Source organism: Trichomonascus vanleenenianus (genome assembly GCF_965637985.1).
Source record: "Trichomonascus vanleenenianus strain CLIB 3782 genome assembly, contig: TRVA0_020S, whole genome shotgun sequence".
Lineage (NCBI taxonomy): Eukaryota > Fungi > Ascomycota > Dipodascomycetes > Dipodascales > Trichomonascaceae > Blastobotrys > Blastobotrys vanleenenianus.
This window is the reverse complement of record NW_027481867.1, coordinates 191,908-218,592: the sequence shown is the minus strand read 5'-3', so window position 1 is coordinate 218,592 and position 26,685 is coordinate 191,908. Positions and strand designations below refer to the sequence as shown.

General features: G+C 50.2%; 12 protein-coding genes across 12 annotated transcripts; 5 read left to right on the top strand and 7 right to left on the bottom strand.

Annotated features, from left to right (window-relative positions):
• Window positions 1-977: 977 nt before the first annotated feature.
• On the bottom strand, window positions 978-1,778 carry RPS0A (small ribosomal subunit protein uS2A; the record flags this gene model as incomplete). The annotated part of the gene is made up of 1 exon (XM_076685020.1): window positions 978-1,778. One exon carries the CDS (start codon window positions 1,776-1,778, stop codon window positions 978-980), a length of 801 nt encoding a protein of 266 aa, XP_076540838.1.
• Window positions 1,779-2,406: 628 nt separating this feature from the next.
• Window positions 2,407-3,627, bottom strand: YEH2 (sterol esterase 2; the record flags this gene model as incomplete). Its single annotated transcript, XM_076685019.1, has 1 exon — window positions 2,407-3,627. The coding sequence occupies one exon, from the start codon at window positions 3,625-3,627 to the stop codon at window positions 2,407-2,409; it is 1,221 nt and encodes a 406-aa protein (XP_076540837.1).
• A 1,794-nt stretch (window positions 3,628-5,421) lies between these two features.
• Window positions 5,422-5,838, top strand: TRVA0_020S02366 (uncharacterized protein; the record flags this gene model as incomplete). Its single annotated transcript, XM_076685018.1, has 1 exon — window positions 5,422-5,838. The coding sequence occupies one exon, from the start codon at window positions 5,422-5,424 to the stop codon at window positions 5,836-5,838; it is 417 nt and encodes a 138-aa protein (XP_076540836.1).
• Window positions 5,839-7,243: 1,405 nt separating this feature from the next.
• Window positions 7,244-10,288, top strand: TRVA0_020S02344 (uncharacterized protein; the record flags this gene model as incomplete). Its single annotated transcript, XM_076685017.1, has 1 exon — window positions 7,244-10,288. The coding sequence occupies one exon, from the start codon at window positions 7,244-7,246 to the stop codon at window positions 10,286-10,288; it is 3,045 nt and encodes a 1,014-aa protein (XP_076540835.1).
• Window positions 10,289-10,662: 374 nt separating this feature from the next.
• On the bottom strand, window positions 10,663-11,241 carry RPS7A (eS7 family ribosomal protein; the record flags this gene model as incomplete). The annotated part of the gene is made up of 1 exon (XM_076685016.1): window positions 10,663-11,241. One exon carries the CDS (start codon window positions 11,239-11,241, stop codon window positions 10,663-10,665), a length of 579 nt encoding a protein of 192 aa, XP_076540834.1.
• An 874-nt stretch (window positions 11,242-12,115) lies between these two features.
• Window positions 12,116-13,483, bottom strand: GAS5 (1,3-beta-glucanosyltransferase; the record flags this gene model as incomplete). The annotated part of the gene is made up of 1 exon (XM_076685015.1): window positions 12,116-13,483. One exon carries the CDS (start codon window positions 13,481-13,483, stop codon window positions 12,116-12,118), a length of 1,368 nt encoding a protein of 455 aa, XP_076540833.1.
• Window positions 13,484-14,514: 1,031 nt separating this feature from the next.
• On the bottom strand, window positions 14,515-17,593 carry TRVA0_020S02278 (uncharacterized protein; the record flags this gene model as incomplete). Its single annotated transcript, XM_076685014.1, has 2 exons — window positions 14,515-17,469; window positions 17,519-17,593. 2 exons carry the CDS (start codon window positions 17,591-17,593, stop codon window positions 14,515-14,517), a joined length of 3,030 nt encoding a protein of 1,009 aa, XP_076540832.1.
• A 369-nt stretch (window positions 17,594-17,962) lies between these two features.
• Window positions 17,963-18,642, bottom strand: NTF2 (Ran GTPase-binding protein NTF2; the record flags this gene model as incomplete). Its single annotated transcript, XM_076685013.1, has 4 exons — window positions 17,963-18,247; window positions 18,309-18,373; window positions 18,517-18,537; window positions 18,636-18,642. 4 exons carry the CDS (start codon window positions 18,640-18,642, stop codon window positions 17,963-17,965), a joined length of 378 nt encoding a protein of 125 aa, XP_076540831.1.
• Window positions 18,643-20,099: 1,457 nt separating this feature from the next.
• BZZ1 (Bzz1p) lies at window positions 20,100-22,146 on the top strand (the record flags this gene model as incomplete). Its single annotated transcript, XM_076685012.1, has 3 exons — window positions 20,100-20,141; window positions 20,195-20,221; window positions 20,281-22,146. The coding sequence occupies 3 exons, from the start codon at window positions 20,100-20,102 to the stop codon at window positions 22,144-22,146; spliced, it is 1,935 nt and encodes a 644-aa protein (XP_076540830.1).
• Window positions 22,147-22,854: 708 nt separating this feature from the next.
• On the top strand, window positions 22,855-23,568 carry ARF3 (Arf family GTPase ARF3; the record flags this gene model as incomplete). Its single annotated transcript, XM_076685011.1, has 4 exons — window positions 22,855-22,881; window positions 22,935-22,963; window positions 23,023-23,091; window positions 23,145-23,568. The coding sequence occupies 4 exons, from the start codon at window positions 22,855-22,857 to the stop codon at window positions 23,566-23,568; spliced, it is 549 nt and encodes a 182-aa protein (XP_076540829.1).
• Window positions 23,569-24,104: 536 nt separating this feature from the next.
• Window positions 24,105-24,710, bottom strand: TRVA0_020S02190 (dynactin subunit 5; the record flags this gene model as incomplete). The annotated part of the gene is made up of 1 exon (XM_076685010.1): window positions 24,105-24,710. One exon carries the CDS (start codon window positions 24,708-24,710, stop codon window positions 24,105-24,107), a length of 606 nt encoding a protein of 201 aa, XP_076540828.1.
• A 277-nt stretch (window positions 24,711-24,987) lies between these two features.
• On the top strand, window positions 24,988-26,399 carry PMI40 (mannose-6-phosphate isomerase PMI40; the record flags this gene model as incomplete). The annotated part of the gene is made up of 3 exons (XM_076685009.1): window positions 24,988-25,018; window positions 25,071-25,091; window positions 25,153-26,399. 3 exons carry the CDS (start codon window positions 24,988-24,990, stop codon window positions 26,397-26,399), a joined length of 1,299 nt encoding a protein of 432 aa, XP_076540827.1.
• Between the last annotated feature and the right edge of the window lie 286 nt (window positions 26,400-26,685).

The following is a 26,685-nucleotide window of genomic DNA, read 5'->3' as shown; positions in this document are numbered from 1 at the left end:
AATGGTAAATTATGCTATGAAATGCCTTCTCTATTGCGAGCAACAATAGGCATTTCATGTTTCCGTACCACAACGTGTGACTTCTACAGTACATTGTAATACCGGTACTTTACGAATGCCGGTATTCACGCAGTCTTGATACAGCAATCGCTTAAACGAAAAAAATCCGAGCCTGCTCAACCAATAACAAGTGTAAATATTTATATAGAATCGCAAATCCTTGCTATGTTCTCACCGAATGAGAAGCTTTGGAGAAGTGACTGCCTGTACGATGTAATCTTGATTCACCCCGAGAAGAGGGCGGATCCTGATTTTTTGCGCCTCCAAGGGCGAAGGAGGGCTAATCGAAGTGCATCATTTATTATTATTAAACAGATATCTTTGCTACAGTAAGAATTGCCAGATACCGACACTCCATTTATGGCACTATAAATCCTAATAAGATAAAATAATACGCAGAAGGTAGCCCGCCATTACACGACTAGACCAGTCCCTGCATTGCAGCTTAAAATGAAACATGATCGTTCTGCGATATCAATTGTTCAGTTTATAATGCACGATTTCACGAGGTCTCCATTGACGTAACCCAGAGATTGAGGGAATGAAAAGCTGGATATTTGGTATTGGTCTCAGTTTTCGAGAAATGACTACGATTTAGCTTTATAAATAACCTCAATTTGCTAGCGATTGCCTTGGTACTTCTTTTAAACAATACTGTAGCAAGAATTAGCGTTGGTGGTACAGTACCACCAGATACTGAGGGCGAACTAATTGTAAAGAACTCCGCGAAGCGGAGCTACGGGGAGCTCGAGGGGCTGGCCCCTCGAAAGCTGGTCCAACGGACTTGTGAACCGTCGAGTCAATCCAAATCACAGCATTTTTTTAAAAAGGTCATATATAAAAAATAACAATGAGTAAACGCGCTGACGGACACACACCAAGACGGGAGGGAGGAAGCATTATTTTTTATATTACATCTAGGCGACAGGGGCAGATGGGGCAGCTTCGGCGGCCCAGTCGTCGGTAGCGGCCCAGTCGGCGTTAGCATCTGGAGCAGCGGCCCACTCGTCACCAGCGGCAACAATGGTACCCTCGGCCTGGGCGACCTCCTCAACGGTAGCCTCAGCCTCCTCAGCCTGAGCTGGGGCCTCAGCCTCTTCTGGGTCTCGGTAGAAGTACAGATCTGGCATGACGGACCACTGGGTCTGTCGGTCTGGCAGAACACCCTTCAGTCGCAGGACCTCTCGGGCAAGCAACCACCAGATAAGACCAACAGAGTGTCGGCCTCGGTTGTTGCATGGAATGGCAACATCAACGTATTCGGTTGGGGAGTCAGTGTCGCACAGAGCAATGACTGGAATGTTAACGTAGGAAGCCTCCTTGATAGCCTGGGCGTCGGTTCGTGGGTCGGTGACGATGATGAGTCGTGGCTCCTTGAAGGATCGGGTAATGTAGTTGGTGAAGGAACCTGGGGTGAATCGGCCGGCAATGGCAGTAGCACCAGTGTGGTTGGCGAACTTAAGAACGGCTCGCTGGCCGTAGACTCGCGAAGAGATGGCAACGACATCAGCGGCCTTTGGCACGGCAGCGATGATTCGGGCAGCCAGGACAATCTTCTCCCAGGTCTTGCCAACGTTGATCACGTTAACACCGTCTGGTCGGGTCTTGAAGACGTATGGCTCGTTGTGGACCTGGACGTTCTTGGAACCCAGGTGGGCCTCGGCAGCCAGCAAGAGCTGCACGTCCTCTGGAGTGAGATCGAAAAGTTTGTCAGCCATTTCTACTAACTATTCCTGATTGGCAATGGAGGTGGTCGTCGTGGGTTTGTTCAAATCGCCTTTTGGGAAAAAAAATTCAATGTGCGCCCTCTGTGCGTGCGTCGTCGCAGTGCCTGAGGGAGGGTCGGCCATGAAATTCTCCAGTCTGTGGTTTACGCGTGCGCGGTACGCCGCGTACGCCTGAGCGACTTACCCGGTTGTCTGAGCCGCACCAGCTGGCTGAGTCTCCTCGCGCGCCCAACCCCGACCCGTTCTCACACATCCGCGCTTAGCACAACCCTCAGCACATAAAGCAGTCACATTCCTCCCAAAAATAATACCGAATTCTGCGGCTCGCCACCAGCCGCTACTCATGCGGCTTGCTCTGTCCTCCGCGGAGCGGAGCCACGGGGGGGTTGGGGGGCTGGCCCCCCCAATGTGTATTCGAGTGCAAATTATCAAAAACTCCCTTATTGATTCAATTGGGCCTCTGGACAACATGAGGGGCCAGCCCCTCAAACTCCCCGTAGCTCTGCTTCGCAGAGTTAGTTGGGGGATGATAGCTAGTTCTCCGCGGAGCGGAGCCACGGGGGGTTTGGGGGGCTGGCCCCCAAGAAGTTGCTCTAGGAGAGGATAGATAAATAGTAGTCTATAAACTGATGGTAGTGTCCCAATTGTGCTTGTCCTCGACCTGGGACCAGATGAACTTGGCTAGTGGACGCCCCACCTTGTCAATGACATCATGTGCCCACAGCACGTCTAGATGAGAGTAGCCCGGGATGTCAACCACCTCAACGGGGGTTTCCAGCCGCTCGTAGCTTTTCAGCCGGTTGACTAGTGGGTAGGGGCTCACCAGGTTGTCTCTGCCGGGCACAAACAGCGCCAGCGGCGGGAAGGTGCTGTGATCAAACCATTGATCGACGGATTCGTCGAAGATGCACCCGTGACACGCAAATCCGCCCTTCCCTAGCCACCAGAACATGAGATCGCTGCTAACATAGACAGGGGAGAACAGGAATTGGCGGTTTCTATAGTGCCGGTTCCACAAGCGGTCGTCCCACCCCAACAGGTAATTGAACATGATGTAGCCAAAAAAAGTGTACCAGGTTTTGGGCATTATCGCGTGGAACCCGTTCATGAGCCCAATGAACGAATGGTGTCCAAAAAAGGCGTGGTAAACGGGCCTAGGCAGGGATCTCACAAACTTAAGGAACCACCGGTCCAGCAGCGGGCCAGTATACACGGCCGGGGCCAGTGCAGAAAAGCTGCTCAGCTTATTGCCCATTTCCGGGGCCACTCCCTTGGCGAGGGCGTAAAACGTCTGGGTAGTGCCCTGGGAGTGGCCCACTAGCGCAACCTTGTGCGTATTTGAGCCATGCTGGTTCAGTATGAAGTCTATCATGCACGGAATGTCTAGCGACCCCATCTCACGAATGCCCCATTGCCACATGTGCACATTGTATCGCGAATAGAGTATGTGGCTCGGGGAGAACCCACAGCGGTTGTTGCCCAGCCAGACGTCGAATCCGCACTCAAAGAGAAAAGCAGCGAGACTACCGTTCCCGCTGGTAGCGTATGCAGCGGAGGATTGCATCAAGCCGTGCTGGAGCAGCACTGGGTACCTCCGGGCCCGTTTCTCGCCAGACTCTTTGGGGTTGACAATGTGCTCGAGCACAATGTTGAACCCGTCCCGCGTGGAAATGACATGCCTTTCGAGGTCGAGCCCGGCCAGTCTAATGTAGTATCCGAGATCGAGCTCGAGCTTCTTCTCCTGTTTATTCAGTGGCTCATAGAGCTCCGGAGCCACTTCCGAGAGCCGCTCCTCGCCGCGAAAGTGTCTCGCGAGGGCCTTGAAAAGCGCGATGACCATCAGCACCACCAAGAAAAACGCGCTACAACAAGCAGACGTGATGTAGCAGAACGCTATGCTTATCTTGTCTATTATCGACAGCTTCTGCTTGTCATAGGTCGCCGTATTTGGGTACACTACACTTCTTCTCGGGCTGGTACTTCTGCCCACCAAGTGGAGAGGCTCCTGCAAAGGGGCCCCGCTTATCGTCTGGTATGTCCTTGGTGACGGCGTCCTTCGAAGCATGGTTTTTTCATGATCATCTACGACCGCTTAAGACCGATTTGAGATGGAGTTGAGATCTCTCATATATGAAGGTTTTACTGATTGCTCGCCTGCGCGCGACACCGCCGCAAATCACGTGAAAATGACGTCAACCTTTCTAAGACTCTGCGGGAATGACAATCTCCATTGCTGGGGTTCCTTTGCTAGAGCAAACAGATCCCCTGGCGACAAAGGGCCCATTGGGCGGTATTGAAACCTCACAATCGCATGTTGGAGTTGGCCGACCGGGGCTGGAGGGGGCCCGCCGCATGAGGCTGAGACATGCGTCGTTCTCTTAAGTCAACATTGGGTCGGTGCCAAGACTCCTGTAATCGCCGTACTGTGGGGAAGGATAACGCCTTAAGTTGGCATGACGGAATGGGCAGAAAGAGTATTTAGGCAGACTGCAAAAAGAATTGGATGAAAATGGAATGCGCAAGAGAATATGCCTGGTGACATAACGGAGCTCGGCCCCTGGTACACTATAAAACCGGTTTGTCTTAGTCAACCTGCGCCAGGGGTGCTCTACCCCTGGACCAATGAGATTGCCAACAGTGTATTTAAAACCGCCCAGGAGGACGCATGATCTGAATACAGCCCTTCTACTGTACACTCACAATGGGCTCTTGCTTCTCAAAGAGTGAGAGCGAATACGATGACACAGGGTATAGTGACGCGTACCACGCTAATATGAACGCATCCAATAGGAGCAGTTACGAGGAATCCTATCGCCAGCGTGCGCCGGATGGCGGCGCTGGTGGGCATGGCGGTGGAGAGGGTGGTGAGGGAGGAGATGGAGGCGGATAAAAAGTGACCTAAGAGACTTGTACTTGTATATTTTTTAATGACCTTTGATTAGTTTGGAATCCTCCGCGAGGCGGAGCGTAAGGTGGTTTTAGGGGACTGATCCCCCCCCTCTCGGATCCTAACTCGGTTCTCACCTCTTCGCAAGTTGGTCAAAGTTGGATAGCATTTCAAGTGGCTGAAGATCCGAGGTTTAAAAACAATGCTTTATGCATACAGAATTTGCAGACGGTCCACATGACAATGTTTAGTCCAATCTTGGCGCATCAACGCAATCGCCATTTGAAAATTGTCCTCAATGTTTGCAGTGCGGTTAACCCACCCATGTCCGATATTCATGACACATCATATAAGCAAACTAGATTGGAAAACTAGCCAGTAGAGCCATGAAGAATAGCTGTTTTCAAAATGGATAACCGGATAACCGGTCTGAAAAAGCCGTTAAGCAATGCATTTAACAAATGAGATCCATGCGGCTGACAGCTTCTCCTCAACGGCTTTTAAGCATATCTGACGCATGGCTGACAGCTTATCTCTAAACCTGACGTCACATGGAGTCCGCAATTAATTATCGCTACCATCCGGAATTACATCGGTCTTTTGCAATTGACATCTATTTGGACGTTGATGTATGCCTGGTGACGTCTTCGACGTTGTATGACCAGTACAGCCACTTGGGGAGAGTATAAATACGGGTCTTGGAATTCATATTTTTTTTAAAAAATTTGCCAATTTAATCAATTCACAATGGGAAGCTGCTTTTCGAAGAGCAAGAGACCTAAGGCCACTTCCAATTACCCGTACGATCAATATCGGAACGAGAAACCCAGTGCAACTAGAAACACGGATACTACTAATACCTACAAGAACACGCGAAAGACAGGAGGAGGTGGAGGAGGCGGATTCAACAACAGTAGCAGCACAGGCTACACAGGGTATAACTCATATACTGCTACAGCGGCAATTGACACCAGTGGAGGGTATAGTGGCTGTGGGCATGGGCATCATCATGGAAACGGCCATGACCACAGCGGTGGTGGCGGATACAGCGGTGACAGCAGCGGCGGAGGTGGAGGAGGCGGAGGAGGAGGCGGTGGTAGTGGTGGTGGCGATAGCGGTGGCGGCGGCGGCGGCGGCGGCGGCGATAGCGGTGGTGGATGCTAATGCTCCAATATTGACTTTTCTTGCATTGGGCTATGAGTTGCGGTTTATGCTCTCAATGGAATGTCACTCTTATATATTATGAATAGATAAATAAATGAATATCATAGATATGCTGACAGTACTGATGGTTTTGGAAATACGCAGTGCCGGCAGAACGAAGAATGGAAGGGCTGGGCAAAGTGTGCAGACGGTCACAACAAATCGTGACGATCGAACGCTGCTGGTTTGACTCAATTGACAAGATATGGGCAACTGAGTCATGTTGTACTATTCGACTCATACATTCCTTGAGCCCTGCACAAGACCAAGAATGAATTTCCTGGACTACCCGTAGTATTCGATAGATATGACCATTTCTGCAACCTCGGGTACTATCTCCTTCGCGCCAGGCAGCGGATCTTTAATCAGTTATAACGGTAATACCGGTATTTATTATTCTACCAATTGCACGGTTCATCGGAATAGCATTGTATTATTTGGTTGAAGCTCGATCCTTTAACGGCTCATCGCCAGTCATCGCTGGAGAGGAGTACCAAGGTCTCGGGCGTGGGATGATTTGCGAATGCAGTACACTTCTCATACGTAGGGCACAAGCTAAATTCTCGTATATGTAGACCTAGGAATAATACGGTCAAATTGAATATATGGACTACAGTACCTGGTATTTTGCACATTTATCGCCAGATACAGTATGTACTGCAGCACTGATCTCCAAAAGACAGCATGATTCAATCTTAACAATAAATATTTGCCAAGAAGCTTCTTCGTTGAACTAAATTACCAGAGTAAGAAAGATCAATTATGGTAGCTATTTGAAACTAAAAAAGATATCGCACATACCGTGGTAACACATAAGCGGCTTATGCGGAGTGAAAAAGTCTCAAACATAAACTACGCCTGACTCAACCTCGTAAACGGCTACCCAAAACCCTGGGGGTTAAAAAAAATTAACGCACCCAGTGGGGAAATTGGCAACTTTTCCGAACACCATCTGCGAAGAATAATTAATTTTTTTTTTCAAAAAGTGAATGGCTGGTTTTGATGGAGGACATGAGATATCGCGTTATCCACGCGTCACTAAATGAGACACCCCTGACCCACTCAACCACACAAATGTAAACAGAAAGGAGATCTAGACATGAGACTTCGCAAAAATGCAGGGAAAGCTATGAAGAGGATGAAGACCCATAAGTGGCAATGTGTTGAGATATTTGGAGTTTAAATGAACTCTATGTCTGGGGATCCCCCATATGTAGTGGTAATGTACTTTCATTTTTCCACACTTCACTTTTCGCCTTTTTTCACTTGCAGTAGGATACGTCAATTTTACAGTAACATTTGTGTACGCAAGGGCATTAATTTTTTTTTCTTTTCCTCTCGGTTGGTGACCTAATAATTAAAAAAAATGAATGGTGGTGACTATACGGCGAAAAATCGCTGGCATGGAGGCACTGCAGTTGGACCCAGAGCCATGCGCGACAGTAATAAAGCGACAAACTACGGAAGGAATGAAACCCCCTACAACCTTCAGAACAGACGGCTAGGTATGGAGGAGAAAAGTGTGGAGACACGACACCGATATCGGAAGTCCTCGGAGACTGAACGCGTCAAGGCCAATTATGAGCTGTCACAGAAGATCGAGCGCGGAAGATTTGACAACTTGGTCAATGCAATGGGGTTAAATACCCTGTCTTATGAATCAATTGCGACCGATACGGCGAACCCCGTAGTAAACTCAATTCACGAGCAATCTCCCCTGAATGCGATTAAACACAAGCGTAACGAAGAACGCTACAAGTGTTCGCCGCGGCTGAATCCTATAAGTGAAAAAATTACTGTGACTATCGAAAATACAAGCAATGCTATGGTTGGGGATATCACGCAGTCGACCCATTCTGTCAACCCACAGCGGCATCAGAAGCAGACCACTGAACAAGACCATATCAGCACCCAATATAACACATCTTCCCCTTTGCCTAGCACTTTATTGAAACCTGGCATTGTAGCTGATTCGACCGCCAAGATGGGCCAATTAACCCCCCCTGATCCAGTGCCGACTCCGCCTCCGCACAAGTCACCACTCCTCCAACGACTGCCTCAGCTCCAACACAACCGACACAGGTCTCTTCCTGACGTGAAACTTGGGTCCTCAGTCCACTCGAACTGGAATTTGCCCGCTACAACGACGACAGTTCGGAGTGTGACGCCTTCCTTGCCGGGCTTTGCAGAAACGGCTCTCCCTAGCGGTGCACGAAAAAAAGCGGGCTCATGCATAGAGGTCCGGTCTACAGGGCCACCCGACATGAGCTGTTCCGGTTGTATAGGTGCATGCATTTGCACTTCCCCCACCGGCATATCGCCACGCATTGACACACCACCGCGGACTGCACGGCGAGACTCTCAATTGAACCCTCCAGAAGCTCGCAATTCCAGAACCCCGAACCTCGAAGAATCTGAGACGTCCCCGCCAAGTGGAAGATCAGATCGAGACCGATCGACGATGGGCCCATACCAGGGGAAGCGTATGTACAATACGAGCCCTGCGAGCACAGGAAGCACCACGAGCATCCACATCATGCATGGCGATAGTGGGATCGAAAATCCACAACCCATGGCCGCTACTCCTAGCACCCCTTCTCCTGGCGGCGCTGGTATTGGCACCATGCCGACTCCTCCTCCGCATAATCAGCCAAGTGGCCCGACTAGCCGCATCACCTCGCCTTCCGTCGCAGGCGGTAATAGCGATTGGTCGCATTCCTCCACTGAGCCAGAGGGCACGCAAAAAAAATTTGCTCCGCATATTATTAACAGCACTCCTGCCGCACCGTCCCCTTCTAGTCGACCCGCATATTATTATTCTGGGTCCGGTTCTCCTCGCAGGTCGACCAGTGTTGTTTTTCCATCCTCCACCTACTCAGCCTCCGCCAGCTCGAAGGAACGCCAGCGTCCTACCGTCCATCACGACGACCAGTCAGAAGGTAGTGACGACGAAGACGAAGAAGACGACGACAGTTCTGGGGAGGTGTATTTTGTGTTTAGGCTCAATTGGTGGACTTTCCGCATCATGGGGCTTACCTTGCCTGGCGTACTTGTGCCGTATATCTGGCCTACCTCTCCGTCATCCTTCTTCACGGGGATTCTCGTTGGGTTCCTCGTGGCGCACATCCGGCCACGGATTGAACATTACCTGGATATCTGGGCCACCTATGTATCGTCCTTTTCTCGGTTCGCTATAGTCTGGGGATCCATAGGTCTCATATGCTGGGGACTGCTTCGTCTTATCCAGCAGACCTCGGCGGCAACTATGAACATTCCAGCCGACCCCCAGAAGCTCGCTTATGAGTCTTCGCAGACGCTTCCACCTCCAAATCACCAGGCGAGGCCACAGCAAAGGCCCCAGGTGGTGCCCCAGGCTCAGCCGCGTTCTCGAGCCTCGACTCCTGCGGCTCAGCAATATGAGTCAAATGTCTATCCTCAGCAGGAGCCAAGACGGTCGAAGCAACAACAACCGGCATACGACCAGTCACCGCATCTCCAACAGGAGCCGAGACGGTCTAAGCAACAGCAACCGAAATATGAGCATCCCCAGCAGGAGCCAAGACGGCCGAAGCAACAACACCAGCAACAACTCCAACAACAACCTGCATATGACCAGTCACCGCAGTTTGAGCCGCAGTATTATGAAAGTGACAGGCCGCGGACAGTGCATCATTATCATTCTCAGCAGGCCTTGCCCCGGGTTAAGAAGACATCATCTGGCGGGTCCTCTCCGCATAATAACGTTCTGGTAGCCTCTCCCGTGTCACTTCCCCCTCCGCAGGCTCCATCGCATTACGAATCATTGTCGAGTCCTGAACAGTCACCAGTAAGGAAAGTTCGGTCCTCAGCATCAACGCCGAGGATGTCTCCGTCATCTTCGCGGTCCCCATCTCCAGGTAAGCAGTTGTCGCCGGTGGTGACCTCAAGAATGCAGCTACTCCAACAGCAGGAAGAAACCTCGCCTAACCAGAGACGGGCCCATTCTGTGGTATCGGAGCCAGCAGTGCCTAATAACAGACACCGAGCAATTACTCCGGTGCCCACTTCAGACAATGCTTCAATTGTTACCTCATCGCGGTCCATGACCTCTTTTGATTCAATGGCCACAGATTCGAGCTACGACTCGTACACGACTAGGTCCTCGCGCAGTTCACGAACGAGCAATCCATCACTGAGGTCCTCACCGTCCCAATACTCCATTGCGCCTTCTTCTTCGGTGTCGAACATGATCAAGCGGTTCTCTGTCGACGAATCGCATTCGTACAAACCGTATCCTGCCAGACCCTCGCTTGTTGACATGCAAATGCACGAAATGGCAAACCTCCCCCATAGCGAGGACGTTATTTCCGGCGAAGCCATTAGAGTCCTTGAAAAGCCCCGCGGCCATTCGGCCTTTAGAATGAAACGATGATTATGAAATCGCTAATAACTAACCATTCCTTATTTATGTATATGTATCAATACCAATCGCTTGCTATTATCCTCCGCGAAGCGGAGCTACGGGGGTCTGGGGGCTGGCCCCCAGTTCAATTGAGGCAGCGGTACTATTGATCCCGCTACCAATTGAATTTGAATTGAGCGACGATTTTGCGTGATTGGAGGGGTCATTCGAGGGACTAGTTGTCTACTTGGGGGCCAGCCCCCAAACCCCCGTGGCTCCGCTTCGCGGAGGAGTTCAATAAAAAGATTCATATATGGATACATATATATACCGCACCGCCTAGACACATACCCACTGGAGACCAATAGACATATATTAAGTTATTTTTTGTGTATCATGACCGTTTAGTAAACCTCACCCTGGGAAGATGGGATCTCGAACACGACCTGCTTGCCGGTAAGCTTGTTGTAGACGGACTGGAAGGACTCGAGCTTGTAGTCAATGGAAACGGCGTCCTTGGAGTCAAGGAGAACCTTGTGGAGCTTGGAGCCGCCAACGTGGTGTCGGACTCGCTTGCCAACAATCTCGGTTGGGTAGACAAGGTCCTCGAGGATCTTGTCGTGAACAGCGGTCAAAGTTCGGGATCGAGGTCGCTTCTGGGTCTGTCTGGATCGTCGGCCTGGCTTTGGCAGGATTCGTCGCTCAGCGAGGAAAACAACGTGCTGGTCAGAGAACTTCTTCTCGAGCTCTCGGGTAAGTCGCTGCTGGACCTTGTGGACGGTGGCAAGGGATGGAACTGGCACGAAGATGACGATGGCCTTCTTGCCGCCTGGCACCTCAAACTCTCGCACCGACTTGAACTGCACCGGTCGCAGGTCGGCCTTCAGCTCTGGCGAGGAGTTCTCGAGATCAATGAAAGCACTGGCAACCTGGAGCTCGAGCTCGGTTGGCTGGCTGTTGAGAATCTTGTTGGCGGCAGACATCTTGTCGTTTTGTGGGTTGAAAACTTTTTCCTGCGTTCAGTCGGGTCTTCAAATTGGGCAAAGCGAGGGAGGTGAGTTGGGGTGAAAAAATGCGACCCTCCCAACCCGCCTATGCGCGTGCGCTCGGCACCCTCCATTCACATCACCAAATCTCCACCATCAGCCAAAACATTGAAAAAATCACTAAACACTGGTGAAATTTCTCGTTTTAGTACTTTTGTTCAACTCTACGCACCATTTTACCCATCATTGCCCTTTTTTCTCGTTTCAATTGGCCCACTATTCGTCCTTCCTGTGCCTTGTTGTGCTCCTCCATCACTTTCGTTGATTGGGACCTCCCTTAACTAGTTCACACAGTCGGCGTAACCGCTGTTAAGTTATGTTTGCAACTCTCCCAACTGCGGCTGGGCCCTTTACAAGGGCATTTGCCCGGGCTGCGCTCCCGGCCTCACAACTACGCTGAACATCGTAAATTGTGACTGCGAAAAACCCTTTCCGTCACGTGATCCTACGCCAAAAACCAGGGGGAAACCCCCCGCGATAAGATAAGAGATCAACTTTACGCGTCCCTTCGCGTAGCGGAGCCAGGGGGGGTTGGCGAGCCCTTCGAGTGATCTTGGGGGGACCAGTCCCCCCAAACCCCCCTGGAGCTCCGCTTCGCGGAGGTTTAGCTAGTGTATTTGGTTCTCCGCGCAGCGGAGCTAAGGGGGTTTGGGGGCTGGCCCCCAAGTAGACTGGGCTACCCCCTGGTCTGAGTTAGCTAGATTTGATTCTCCGCGAAGTGGAGCTACGAGGGGTTGGGGCTGGCCCCCAAATAGATCAATTGATGGATAGTTTAATGAGAGGATAGTACGAGGAATGTACATAATGCTGATTACAGAAGGGCTGCGCCAAAGAAGAAGGAGGCAGTCAAGACGATAGCTGGGGCAATGACGACCGAGCTAAAGAGGGATGGGACCATGACACCAGCCGCAGCGCCCTTGGAATGAGTGGAAGAAGCAGAGGAGGAAGAGGAGGAGCCAGAGGAGGAGGCACTGTCAACGTCAGAAGAATCGTCATCGTCAAAGGGGCTGTTTTTCTCGCCATCGCCGTTTTGGGTGAACGGAGCGTTGGTGCCCAGAGGCTTACCGGCGCCTGACTCCAGGTACTTCTTAGCCTTTTCCGGTATAGTTGGCAGCTTGGTGGTCTTAACGTCCCACTCATCCTTGTTGTAAGCTGGGCACGTAGACGGCGTCTTGTCAGTCGAGGCGCCGCCGTCGCCAGACGGGTCCTTCACCTTGGAGTACATGGCCTTGAGGGTGTCAAAGTCCTGCAGAGTCTTGACATTGTTACCATCAAGCTGAACCAGGCCGTAGTTGGAGCCCTCCTCAGAGTATTCGTAGACCAAGCCGCCAGAGAAGACAGAAGACATCTCGTCGGAGTAGATAGCCTCAATCTCGGTGAACTTTCGTGGTCGCACCTGGTTGCAGCCGAACTCGGACATGAAGAGTGGAATTGAGTAGTTGGAATACTGCTTTACCTTGGCGCTGTAGCCTGAGACGGTGAAAGAGGAGTCGCCGCACCAGGAGTAGTCGTTCATGCCGAACATGTCTAGCCGCGCATCGTCCTCCTCGCCGCAATTGAAGTACTGCATCTGCTCCCATCGGTTCTCAGAAACGTCCGCGGCAGAGTAGCCCACGGGGATCTTTCGCTTGCACTGCTTCTTGATATACGCCTTCATATCCCTCACTACGGCCTTGACGTACGGGGCAGCTGAGGTCGTGTTGGCCGAGTTGATCACTTCGTTGGCAGCAAAGAAGCCCAGAACGTTATCGTAGCCCTTGAACGCGTCAATTGTCGCAAACACGGTCTGGAGATAGGCCGCATTGTACGAGGGAGCTGGGTTGGCACGGTTAATTGAGTTCTTAGCAGCATTGTTCACGTCGAGAATAAGGTAGATACCAGCGTCATCCAGCAGCTGCATGCACTTGTCGTGGCTCTTATCGTTCTCGACAGAATAGACCCGCACCGTGTTGATTCCGAGCTCCTTGAAGTACCTGATATCCCGCGAGCAGGTATCCTCATCCGCCAGTGGGTCAATGAACTTGGACGCGCCACCTGGCTGGTAGTCAACTCCGCGGATGTAGAACCGCGTGTCGCTACCTTGTGGGTAGAAGGCGTTACCCTTAATCTCAATCGGCTTGAGCGCCGCACTAGCTGTGGCTGCAACAGCCGCACCGGCCGCAATGGTGGAAAATTTCATCTTTGAGTTCCCAACCCCTGATAACGAATGACAAACAGTTGGCCTAACGAAGGTGAGGAAAAAAGTGAAAGCACCTCAAACGTGGATCTGGAGGGGTTTTTAAGTCAGCAGCTCCACGAAACACAGGCCAAGAGACCCAGCCAAGGGGATTTAACGAAGGGTATAAAGAGCCCAGAGTCCAAATGCCTGGGTTGCCTAACGCACGGAAACTTTCTTTTTTTTCTTTGCAGAGTCTCTCGCATCTGGGGCGCGCGCGCACCCTGCTTCCCCCTGAGTTGAGTTAATTGCTTGATTCTTGGCGGGCTTGGCTGTTAACCGTGGCAGTGCATCTCATTGGCATTCCGTTAGATTGACGTAGATTTGGCGGATTTTTCGCCCGTTTTACCACCTGAAGATAGATTGGTGTAGTACAAGGCCAGAGTCACTTCGTAAATAACCTCTGTTACATGGTCGTGTTTCAAGGGCCCCCATCGCTGCAAGGTACCAAAAGACGCATTGTATCATACTGCGTGAGGTGCGCAACTTACAGAACTCCGAGGGGGCGGGCGGCTCACCCATGAGCCAATAGGTGTGCTCAATATGTACAGTACGCATTGTAGGTTTGGTTTATTTAGCAGGTAGAATATGCTGCTGATCTCAGAATAGTCCGGTGTAGCTTCGGATGGGCTACACAGCCACTGAATTTATTTCTCTCGAGAGGGAAGGTCCTCCTGAATATCGTGGTGATCGGCTGTTACGCTGTGCAGATGAAAGCCATCTTCAAATGTCAGTTTATTGATAGGATTCCACAGCGTCATTACCAGGTCTGCAGGAGTAGTCGATTGACTACTGCTAGTATTGGAAATGCTAATAATATCCGCGTTCGCTTCAGGCGTTAGGTTTTTGTTTGTGTCGGTTGAGTCATTCGTATTAGCCTTATTAGCACTGGAATCCTTGTCGTTAGCACCCGTTTTGTTTCTCCTGAGCTCTTTCAGGCTCGTTGATCTCGTTGATCACAAAAAAATCTTTTCACGATCTATTATATCTCATAATTATACGTTAATATCATCATCGTCACTGTCAGCCGTTTGTTCAATTGGCTTCAGTACCGGATCTTCAATGTCATCCTTCCCAGTCCGTTCTTCCTTGTCAACCTTTCCAGTTGATTCTTCACGGTCGGCCTCCTTCGCTGGCTTTTCAATGTCGGCCTTCCCAGTTGGTTCTTGAATATCAGCCTTCTTCATTGGTTCTTCAGTATCAGCGTTCTCAGTTGGCTTTTCAGTTGGTTCTTCAATGTCAGCGTTCTCAGTTGGTTCTTCAATATTAGCGCTCTCAGTTGATTCTTCAATGTAAGTTCGGTCTTCAATGTCAGCCTTCTCCGTTGGTTCTCCAATGTAAGCTAATTCTTCAGTTGTTGGTTCTTCAATGTAAGTTGGCTCTCCAGTGTAAGCCGATTCTTCACTTGATGGCTCTTCAGTATAAGTTGGCTCTTCAATGTCAGCCTTTTCAACTGGTTTTTCTATGTCAGTTGCTCCCGGCTCTTCGGTCTCACCCTTATCAATTGGTTCCGGCTTTTCGGTCTCAGCCGTCTCAGTTAGCTCGATGGCCTTATCACTAGGCTCCTCCTTGTCCTTCTTCTCCTCCTCTAGGCTCGCAGTCTTCGCATTGGCGCCGTTTGCTCCCCCTGTCACGTTAACACGATATTCCCAAACATCCGTAACATTAGTAGTCCACTCAGTCTTGGCAGCAGTTGGGAGTCGGCGTTTTGGACCCCGGGCTCTTGGCCGCGATGCAGATAGGGACGCCAGCCTCTCGCTCTTTACTGGTGGTGCACCGCCTTCCTCGTCATCACTCTCTTCTTCCTTGGAAGTGGTCTCCTCGGCCTGGGGCTTCTTCGGTCTCGACTCTGGCTTCTTTGGAGGCTGCGGAGGCGCCCGGAAACCGCTGTTTATGACCTGGCTGAGATCGCTAAATAGAGATGCCTGCAGAGCCCCAATCTTAGAACCGACAGGCAAGTTCTTGGGCTTTGGCGGTGGTGCCGGCTTTGTCTTGGGACGCGCAGGGACGGTTGGACGGACCCTGGGTGCTTCAGATGCAGCACCCTCCTTGTTGTCGAAGTTGTCTGCAACCTGTTTCTCATCTGGTTCAGCGGTCTCTTCAACTTTCTCAGCGCGAGTAGCCTCTTTCTCCTTCTCAGCGGGCGCAACCTCTTCCTCCACGGGCTTGATTACAGTGTCTTCAGCCATCTTCGTTGGCTCTACAACTTTGACTGGTTCAATTTCTTCAACTGCCTCAGGTTCCGCAGATCTAGTAGGGCTAACTTCCGTGGGTTCGGGAGACTTTTTCTTGGTCGGCTCAATCTCCTCAGTTAAAGACTTGGTTGGCCCAACTTCTTCTGTAGTCGTATAATCTTCGCTCTTCTGAGCCTCTTTGGTAGCTTTTAGATTAGCTGGAGAGGATGGATTGACAAAGTCAAAGTCCTCCTTTTCATCTTCCCCTTCCGTAGATGCTATAGTAACATCAACCTGAGAATCGTTGGACTGAATTTCAACGGAATTGTCTTCCGATCTGATCTCGACCGGAGACTCAATCGCGTCTTCCTTCTTAATCTCCACTGTAGACTCCTTAAGTGGCTGCTCCTCAGGCATTTCAATCTCTGGGCCTTTCTGCGCAACGAAATCAAACTCTTCTAAGTCTTCTTCTTCTTCCCTCCTGATTTCGGCCTCACTACTAGCGCCGAAAGTGTCTTCATCATCGTCAATAGTGATTACTTCTGGGTTAGACTCAGTGAGGTCGATAACCTCCACATCTGCAGATTCGTCCTTATCAACCTTGGCTGGTTGGTCAGCAATAGGAGACTCAACCCTTGTTGGACGATCCGGTATAGAAGGCGATTCTACCCTTACAGGGCGATCTGGGATTGATGGAGATTCAGCCTTGGCTGGGCGGTCAGGAATAAACGGAGACGCTACCTTGGCCGGACGATCTGGAATAGATGGAGACTCTACCTTGGTTGGCCGGTCTGGAATCTCCACCTCATCTGATACTTCCACAACTTCTGGTTCGACTGGCTCAGGGCTAGGAGTCATCTCCCTATTTAGTTTTTCTGGAGCCTCGGAAATGCCGTCCCTGGGGGCCTGAGGTTCAGGTGGGCTTTCGTTCTTTCCTGGAATTGCCGGTGCTGAAGGAGCCTCTGCATTTACAGGCCTATCCGGAATCAATGGAGAGTTAGCCTTCACAGGCCTCTCTGGAATCAATGGAGAATGAGCCCTGACTGGTCGCTCTGGAATTGGAAGAGAGTTGGCGCTCGATGGCCTTTCCGGAATAGATGGAGTCTCAACCTTTGCTGGGCGTTCAGGAATAGATGGAGACGCGGCATTGGACGGTCTATCAGGAATCGCTGGAGACTCGACTTTTGCAGGTCTCTCCGGAATTGAAGGGGACTCAGTCTTAATAGGTCTCTCCGGAATTGAAGGGGACTCAGTCTTAATAGGTCTCTCTGGAATCGAAGGGGACTCCGTCCTAACAGGTCTCTCTAGAATCGACGGGGACTCCGTCCTAACAGGTCTCTCAGAAATTGATGGAGACTCAGTCTTGGTTGGTCTATCCGGAATTGATGGAGACTCAGTGCTAATTGGCCTCTCCGGAATTGATGGAGACTCAGTCCTGATTGGCCTTACCGGAACTGCGGGAGAACCAGACTTGACAGGTCTCTCTGGAATTGACGGGGACGGTCTTCGAGGAATTGATGGTGACTCAGCTTTTAAAAACTCCTCCCCATTCACTGACCCTCCTGCAGCCGAGCCTCGTGGCCGCTCCGGAATGGCCGGTGATGCCACTGGTCGCGCAGGAGCCTCAGGAGTATCCCCTGCTTTGTCCTCTGGCACCACTCTTTGGGGCACCCTTGGCAAACTTTCATCTCTAACGGTATCCCGTGGTCTTTCAGAAGTAACTGGAATGCTTTCATTGGCTTTCCCTGGGCGACTTGGCACAACTGGAATGGATCCCTGAGATCAAACGCCGTTAGCTGGCACTGTTTCTACCCTTAATACTCACCTCCGTTGCACTTGAGCCACTAGATCCTGGTCTTGGCGGTACTTCAGGTCCGCTGCTGAATTCCTCGTCAGACATTGTGTTTCGCTCTTGCCTGGTTTCTTTCGAAATGCTTCAATTATATATGCTGTCCAGTGTACCTGGTGGTGTGTGGAGGTGTTTAACAGGGCGGTGTTGGGTGATGGTGGAGGTGGTCCGCCGTCCCAACTTTGACCATTCTGGCCCAGGGGGACCTTACGGGATATGTAAAGCATTTCCATATGTAGCTGATGCGGTTTTTTCGAGGGCCAGCCCTCGAGCTCCCATGGCTCCGCTACGCGGAGATTCGCTTCAGTTATTTAGCAGGTACTTATGCGCCTATATCAACCTTCGTCCTTACTCGTAGCTTCACATAATACCGTAGTTTTACAATTGATATATGAATCGAGGAGAATCAATTTGCTACATCTAAGCATAGACAAGTCGGAAAATGTCGTTGAAGACATAGTAGGAGCCATTGTCCGGCAGCAAGTGGAACACCTGGGAGTATCGCTGTGGTCGCTGCTCGTCGTCAATCAGGAGCTCACCAGTAACCATGACAATGACATCACCGCTGTTTGGCGAGGCTGGCTGGGCATCCAGAGTGGAGATTCGGTGGGCAACCTTCTGGAATGGCATGGAGGCCAGCTTCTCAATGATCGCAGCAGAACCCTGGACCTGGGTCTGCTCGAAGGTCAGCATGGAGCTCTCTCGCTACACAGTCGATGTTAGCAATCAGATCAGGTACTCGAGGAGCGGCTTTTCTCCTACTTACGTAGAGGTTACCCAGCTGAGAACGATCAGCGTCGAACTGGTTATAGTAGAAGTCGCAGAACTGCTCTACAACATTGTTAGCCTCTCTCACAACCACCACAACAGCACAAAAAGAACCGTCAGCCACTACAAGACACAAGAAGAACTGCTAGGAACTCAATTCCCTGTTCTTCACCTTTGTTGATGGTTCGCGTAATGGGGGCACATACTGGCAAGGTTTTGGAAGTCGACTATATCCCTCAATGTTAGCTCTTGACGGAAACACGCAAAAAAAATGGCTGCCGCAGGAATGGCTCGCCCTTCGTTTACTGCTGACCTCCACACTTACCAGACATTGCTAATAACGATTCGTTCAGAGGACGTGTTTGGCGTTCAGATCGTGCAAAAACAGCGTTTTTGAGCCGATTTTTCTGTGTTGGCGTCCCCATCGGAACTCCGTTGTATTAAACCCCGTCCATGTGCGGCTCATATGCAGCGGCGTCGCGTGCCGAACCCAATTTATTGACCCGGAATATTGAAAAACTGCATCTCTAAAGCCGATTTTTTTATTCTTTAATAAATTTGTCCATGACAATGGAAATATTGGTAATATGCCATTGATCTTTCATAAACGATTCAATTGATTGCAGTAACGTGGTAAAGCAATTTCGGGTACAAAATAATATGTTACCGTAATTTCTAATTTGGCTAGAATGATATTTGATTAGGTTTCTTTATTGAATTTCAAAATTTCTGCATACCGTAACTGGTAACAATTTAGCCGCTCGAGTAAGAATATACGGGAGGTGAAAGACGATACGGTACATGAGTTACCAGCCAGCGCCAAACCTTATACCAATTGATAATTCTATCATAACTTTAATCCAATATGCAACTGCGAGGGACATACATATTAAAATTTTATATCAAGGGTGGAAATATCAGCACTATGATTCTTCGCCAAACCACCGTGACAGAAGACAAAAGCTAAAGAAAAAAGAATTCACGCCTATCCAACGGTACATTCCTCAGCCACAAATAGCGAGAGACTCTGGCCAGGACATTGACGGCTCTTAATGCAATTAACATAACCAAAATCCACAATCTTAGTTATTCGGCCGAATTTAGCGCCCAAAATACAGGGACCGCGTAGTCTTTCTCTCGCTGGAGTTAGGTTATCCTGGCGTGCTAAATTTTAATGAATGGACGGCCGCGACACTAACAAACTAACGATAAAATTTAAACCAATCATAATGTACATAATTTCACGTAACTTCACGATGCACAAACTTAGGAACTACAATTAAACAGATGCCCAACACAGTAACTCGGCGATCTGCCATGCATATTCTATGCAAGATCTACCTCCGCAAGGTGATGTACATATGCCCTACAGTGTACTGCTAGCGATAATACCCAGGCCAGTGTTAAACTCTAGTGAAGAATGCGAATAATTATTAACTCCGTAATTGCTGCCCCAATAAGCACCCCCCATGCCGGCCACTTCGAAAAAGGAGCTCGTTCCCAAACCCCCAAGCCTAGCTAGATAATCGAAATACAACTAGCAAATTAGTTAATTACCATGTAATGCATGTATTTTATCAATTGGCCAATTAATTGTAGCAGTATTTATTTAATTACACTGGCAATGTACAATTATTATATATATAATGCCGCTACTCAAATGAATTAACACTAATATGATCAAATATAGGTGAAACTGCGGAGGCGGAGTGGGTCCCGTTGCAACACCTCGCAGGACAGTACGTGAGCCCTGGCTGCTGGACGTTCGGAATAGACAAAAGCGAAAGCAATGAGCGGGCCTATTCAGGTTAGCATCGGCGACGAGCTTAAGGTGAGTTTGAACCGACTAAGTGCGACTAAATTGAGTAACTAACTGAACTTTAGGACGGGTACAAACCGACCGACAACTGGGTAAGCCAAAAAACCACCACGTAAACCCAAGGAGGATTTTGGACAGGCTAACCGGTTAGGTGAGCAATGGCATCAAATTCATGGATGATGTGACAAGCTTCTACCGCGAGCGGGCGACAATTGAGAAGGAGTACGCGAGCAAGCTTACGGCGCTCACCGCCAAGTACTTTGAGAAGAAGGCCAAGGTATCCACCAACATGAGCGTCGGAGACCACCCCAAGGTGACCCCCGGGTCGCTAGAAAATGCATCGCTGGTAGCGTGGACGGAAATCCTCAACGAGACGGAACAGATGGGCAAAGAGCGCCAGAGGCTGGCTAACGAGCTGAGCCTCCAGGTAGCTGATCAGGTGCACGGAGTGGGGCTGCGGTTCGAAGAGCTGCGTAAGCGGTACGGCCAGTATAACGAAAAGCTCATCGAGGACCGGGACAACTACTATGGCGAGCTGAAGAAGGCGAAAGGCGCATACGACAGCGCGTGCCAGACTATGGAGAGTCAGCGCATGAAGGCGTCCAAGAGCTTTGATAAGTCCAAGGAGAAGGCGTCACGCAAGATGGAACAAAAGGAGGGGGACATGAACAACCACAAGAATGTCTATCTCATTAAGCTCAATGTAGCGAACCGGCTCAAGGAGAAGTACTACCATGAGGACGTGCCGGAATTGTTAGACGGACTGCAGCAGCTGAACGAGGCTCGTGTCACGATGCTCAATGGGTTGTGGAAGCAGGCGGTGCAATTGGAAAAGGCGTGCCTCAAGAAGTGCGATAGCGAATTAGATGCCATGACTGGAATCGTAGAGCAGAACAAGCCGAGCTTGGACTCGGCCATGTTTGTAAAGCATAACATGGAGCAATGGACTGAGCCCGCGGACTTCCATTACGAGCCGAGTTCAATCTGGCACGACGATGAGAAGATGATTACAAACGACCAGGCTCTGCAGTTCTTGCACCAGATGCTCCACGAGGCAAACACAAGGCTCCACGACCAGACGGCGGCGACCCAGCAAAAGTTTGACACTCTAAAGGCTATTCTCGAGGAGAAGAAGACGATTGACCCTGCGCTCAAGTCTAATGCGTACATGCAGCTTATTGGAAAGCATCTAAGTGCGCTTCAGACGCTGACTACGTTTGATACGGCGAGACTGGTACAGCAGGTGGAGGTAGAGACGATAGAAGTGGCGGCCAATGGGCGTGATTTGAGTTCGCTGCCCCTGCCTCAAGTAAAGAAGCGAGGCGGGCTGTTTGGCAAACTACGGCACAAGAAGACTCTTCCTGCTGCTACTACTAATACTACTAATGGGAATGGTGGAGACGACCATAGCAGCCACCATTCGCTAGAGAGAACAAGCACGCGGGTATCGATGGCTTCGTCGCACCACTCTAGCGGGAACGTCTCGGCAGTTGGTGCGGGCCACCATGCTACAAGCTTCCTTTCTTCGCTGGTAGGCCGGCGCAAGTCCAAGAAGGTGGTCACCCCGGCGAAGCCTACAGCCAAGGCGCTCTACGCATACACGGCGCAAGGGGATGACGAGCTCTCGCTGAGCGAGGGCCAGCAAATGACGGTGCTTGAACCCGACGACGGGTCTGGCTGGGTCAGTGCTCAGATAGGCTCACAGACGGGGTTAGTACCTGCAGCATACATTGAGATGTCTCCAGGCTCCTTCGCGGGCGAAAACAGCACGGCAGGGGCTGGCGGAAACGCGGCGTCGAAGAAGAAGGGACCCGCAGTCGCCCCGAAGCGCGGTGCGAAGCGCGTCAAGTATATGATTGCGCTTTATGATTATGATGCCCAGGGAGCCGATGAGCTGACAATTCGCGCAGGGGACAAGATAGCCGTCGTAACAGAGGATCAGGGAGATGGGTGGACGGAAGGGGAGCTCAATGCCATGTCCGGAGTCTTTCCCACGACCTACGCCAAACCAGCCTAACTCCGTCTTTACCCTTATTCTACAGCCTCCTTTACTACATCTTTATTCTACTACATCTGTATTCTACCTCTATTCTACTATACATTCTGAATCACAACCTCTGTATGGAATTCGTGGGATGATGTCCAATGCACCCTGTCCGGGGAAGATAAAAGTTTACCATATGCAGAACGGTTATACCCCTTAAGCACGAATAAATGACTATGCAGACATAAAATAAAATAAAATAAAAAATAGATCACATCAAATAACATCAATATGGATCAACTGTTTTCGGTGGTCTGAGGCAACAATCCAGGGATGTGTAGGGTTCGGGTGGATTCCCGAAGAGTTGACGTGGTGTGGACCCCCTTAAAAATGTCGGCGGCCGTTTAGTGGATCAAATGTGTGATATATGCAATGCCAGGACGTGAACGTCCCTGGCTCGTAATATCGCCCACTTAGAGCCAGCAGGGCAGGGCCTGCTGCATACAAGTATTTCCCCCCTTATTTTTCTTTACTCACTTGCAGACCTATTTTTTTTTTTTACACGAGATATATCTCATCTGAAAAACTAAACGACGCTGTTCGAATCGGGTCGATTGCACCAAGAACTAAGGTTTGAAATTTATTTAGGATTCAGCGAACACGGGTTTTTCAGCCTTCACCCTTTGCCGTAAACCTTCTCTCTTCTCTATCCATTTGTCGAATTACTACACACAATCAAAGATGGGGATGTCAATGTCGAAAATCATGGTACGTGTTACTCCTCGGGCCGGTGCAATTGTAAATTTACTAACCAGCTCTAGTCGAAACTGTTCGGCAATCGTGAGATTAGGTACGACAACCCTCATGTAGCGTTTTCAGGGGGAGTATTTTTTCACTAACATGCGGTAGAATTCTCATGCTGGGTCTCGATGCCGCGGGCAAGACGACCATTCTATACAAGCTTAAGCTGAACCAGGGGTAAGCATTTTATAACTGCTGGAAAAATTCATGGCGGGCTAACATTTTGATAGAATATCCACCGTTCCAACTGTGGGATTCAATGTCGAGACTCTAACCTATAAAAACATCCGATTCAACGTGTGGGATGTCGGTGGACAGGAGAAGATCCGGCCTCTTTGGAGACATTACTTCACGGGTACCCAGGGTCTCATTTTCGTCGTGGATTCGGCGGACCGGAACCGAATCGACGAGGCGCGCCAGGAGCTGCATCGAATCATTAACGACCGAGAGATGAGAGACGCGCTGTTGCTGGTCTTTGCAAACAAGCAGGATCTGCCTGATGCGATGCACCCCAAGGAGGTCACTGAGAAGCTCCAGCTGGACGCGCTTAAGGGCCGAACGTGGTGCGTTGTCGCTTCCACGGCAAAGACCGGAGAGGGTCTCGTCGAGGGTTTGTCATGGCTTTCCACCAACATTCCAGATGAGAAGAAATAAATTTGGCCCTCTTCGTATTTTGGTTTTGCTTTGTTCTAATGGTTGTTACGTCGTTTTACATTTTTTTTGTCTTTTATTAATTAATCTTTTCCCATAGAAAGCGAGGTGGGTGTGCGTCGATGTGGTTGATGAAGTTGTGATTTGTACGTCTAGTCTTAATAATAATGTTTGATCTTTTTTACTAGTATACCACAAGCAGTCTGTGAATCGTTGATCTTTCACTATTTAGAGTCAATTTCAAAGTTATAGAAGTATGATAATATATTGGCTATAGCTCAAATGTAAAAAGAAGAAAAGACTGTCGAAATGGTGCCGGTAGATGGTATGTAGCGATCTAAATAATGATCGGTAACAGCAATGGGCTAAAGATTCTCATGATAACACAAGTGCCGTAATTTATTTACGTAGCAAATTGCGATATAATGAAACTGTACACTATTGGAGCTACCGGTAGCATAATTGCCGAACCCCCCTAGGGCTCCGCTGACGCGGAGATCGATGAATAATTAAAGCATCAAATAATAATATACACAGTTCTATTGTAATGGCTCAAATGGCCTCTCGTTCAACTCAATGCCTGAATAGATCCGTCGCGCATCTAGCTCCAACACATCTTCTGCTGACTCCGGAAGCTCATTTATAACCTGGCCCGGAGGCACCCCTGACACAGCTGAAAACGGCGCAACAACAGCATACGGCGGGATCACTGTATCGTCCGCAATCTTCACACAGTCCTTGATAATAGCAAACTTGCCAATCGTACAATTCCTACCAATCACGACACAATTGCCTATTGAAGCCGCCTCACACATTGTGCCCTCGCCTATCTGCACATATGAACCAATTTTAACCGGATAGTATGTCTTCTCTCCAGCCTTGCGATGCGGCGGAACAATCGAACAATCCTTGCCGAGATAGCAGTACCGCCCAATAGCGATGATTGTCTTGGAATCGGCACGATGAAGGTCTCCTCGCACGGCAGCCCCGCTCTCAATGGTCGACTTGCCGCCCAAAACAATATACGACGCACCCTGGACACGACTCCGCTTGGAAATGCGATTGCCATTTTGCGTCTCGACGTACTCCGAGGGCACAACGCTCAGAGGTCGAATCACGCGCTTTCGCGCTCCAGGAGCAGACATTCTACGTTCTACGACTTTCTCTTACTACAATCCACTACCTACAACCGACAATATGGAACCCTAGTCCCTAAGTACTGGTCCTATAACCGACAATATATATAAATACCAGGGTTACTCATGGAATATGCCACTTTCTTGGGTCGTAGGACGCGATCTTGATGTCGTACGACGGAGGTGGGACGCGCCCGCAGAATGTCACGTACTTAACACCGTGTATCTCCTTAATATCAATCCTCCCAGCCTTATCCAATCGCGACCGATCGATTGTCAGTGAATAATGTCGAATAAAGTGTTCCCTCTTATTTGCGGTAAGTCCAATTGGCTCCAAGGTTTGGTAAAGTGTCTAACTTGGTGGTTTAGGCGTCCAGTCCTACGACTGGGGTAAGTGATCGGAAAAATTAGTTTATCCGAAGACATCATATATGCTAACTGGGGAGGGCAGGAAAGCTTGGAAAGGCTTCCTCAGTAGCACAGTTTGCGGCTCAGGCCGACCCATCCTTCTCAATTGACGAGAACAAGCCATATGCCGAGCTGTGGATGGGCACCCACCCGTCTGTGCCGTCCAAGAACAAGACCACGGGCCAGAGTCTGCGGGAGATTGTCGCCGATAAGCCAGAACTGCTGGATGACTCGGTCGCCGCTAAGTTTGGCGGCGGCGAATTGCCCTATCTGTTCAAGGTGCTCTCGATTCGCAAGGCTTTGTCGATCCAGGCCCACCCGGACAAGACTCTGGGAGCCATTCTGCACAAGAGTGACCCCAAGAACTACCCTGATGCGAACCACAAGCCCGAGATGGCTATCGCTGTGACGGAGTTCGAGGGATTCTGTGGGTTCCGGCCGCTCGAGCAGATTATTGAGTTCCTTAACACTGTTCCGGAACTCGTAGAACTTGTAACCGTAAAGGAGGCTGAGAGCTTCAAGGTGGCCGTAACAGGGCAGGAGCACGCGTTGGAAGGCACTGATGAGGATAAGAGGAACCGCAAGGCCCTCCAGGCGCTTTTTGGTAAGCTCATGAACAGCGATGCTGCAAAGGTAGAGGACGCGGCGAAGCGACTTGTAGAGCGGGCTAGGGAGGAACAACTGACCTTTGGCGGATCTGCCGGCGGGCCAGAGCTTGCTCAGCTTATTATTAGACTCAACGAGCAGTTCCCAAACGACATTGGCCTGTTCTGCGGAGGTCTGCTGCTGAACTACGTAAGACTCGTTCCTGGCGAGGCCATGTTCTTGCGTGCCAAGGACCCACACGCCTACATCTCGGGCGATATCATTGAGTGCATGGCTGCGTCCGATAACGTGGTGCGGGCCGGGTTCACTCCAAAGTTCAAGGACGTCAAGAACCTTGTCGACATGCTGACCTACTCATACGCCCCCGTGATGGAGCAGAAGATGCAGCCCCAGCCGTTTGAGCGGGCCTCGGGCGACAAGGCACACTTCACGCTGTACGATCCACCTATCGCTGAATTTGCAGTTCTTGAGTCGAAGGTCCAGAAGGGCTCCACTGCCACCATTAAGCCAATTGCGGGGCCTTCGATCCTGGTCTGCACTGAAGGAGCAGGGAAAATCTCGGGTGACGAAGAGACCCAGGACTTCTCTACCGGTAGCGTCTTCTTTGTTGGCGCTGGCGTCGAGATCTCTTTAGAGGCTACCAAGGGCACCTTCACCACTTACCGTGCCTACTGCGAGGCTTAATTTACGCCGCTACCGATACTCTAATAGATTAATTCGTCTGTTTCGCTTACACAGATTCCGTAAGAGTATCATAAAGGGATGTGAGGCATTCGAGGGCCAGCCCTCGAGCTCCCGTAGTTGGGGGATACCCCCAAACCCCCCTCTATCTTTTTTGACAAAAGCTCTGCCGAGGACTATACATTGGGTTCATCAATTGACGTCTTGCGCCCATGCTACTGTGATCAAGGAATAATCCGCTACTCTATTGTGAGATGTAACTGTATTTTGCGAGATTGAACTGATTCGC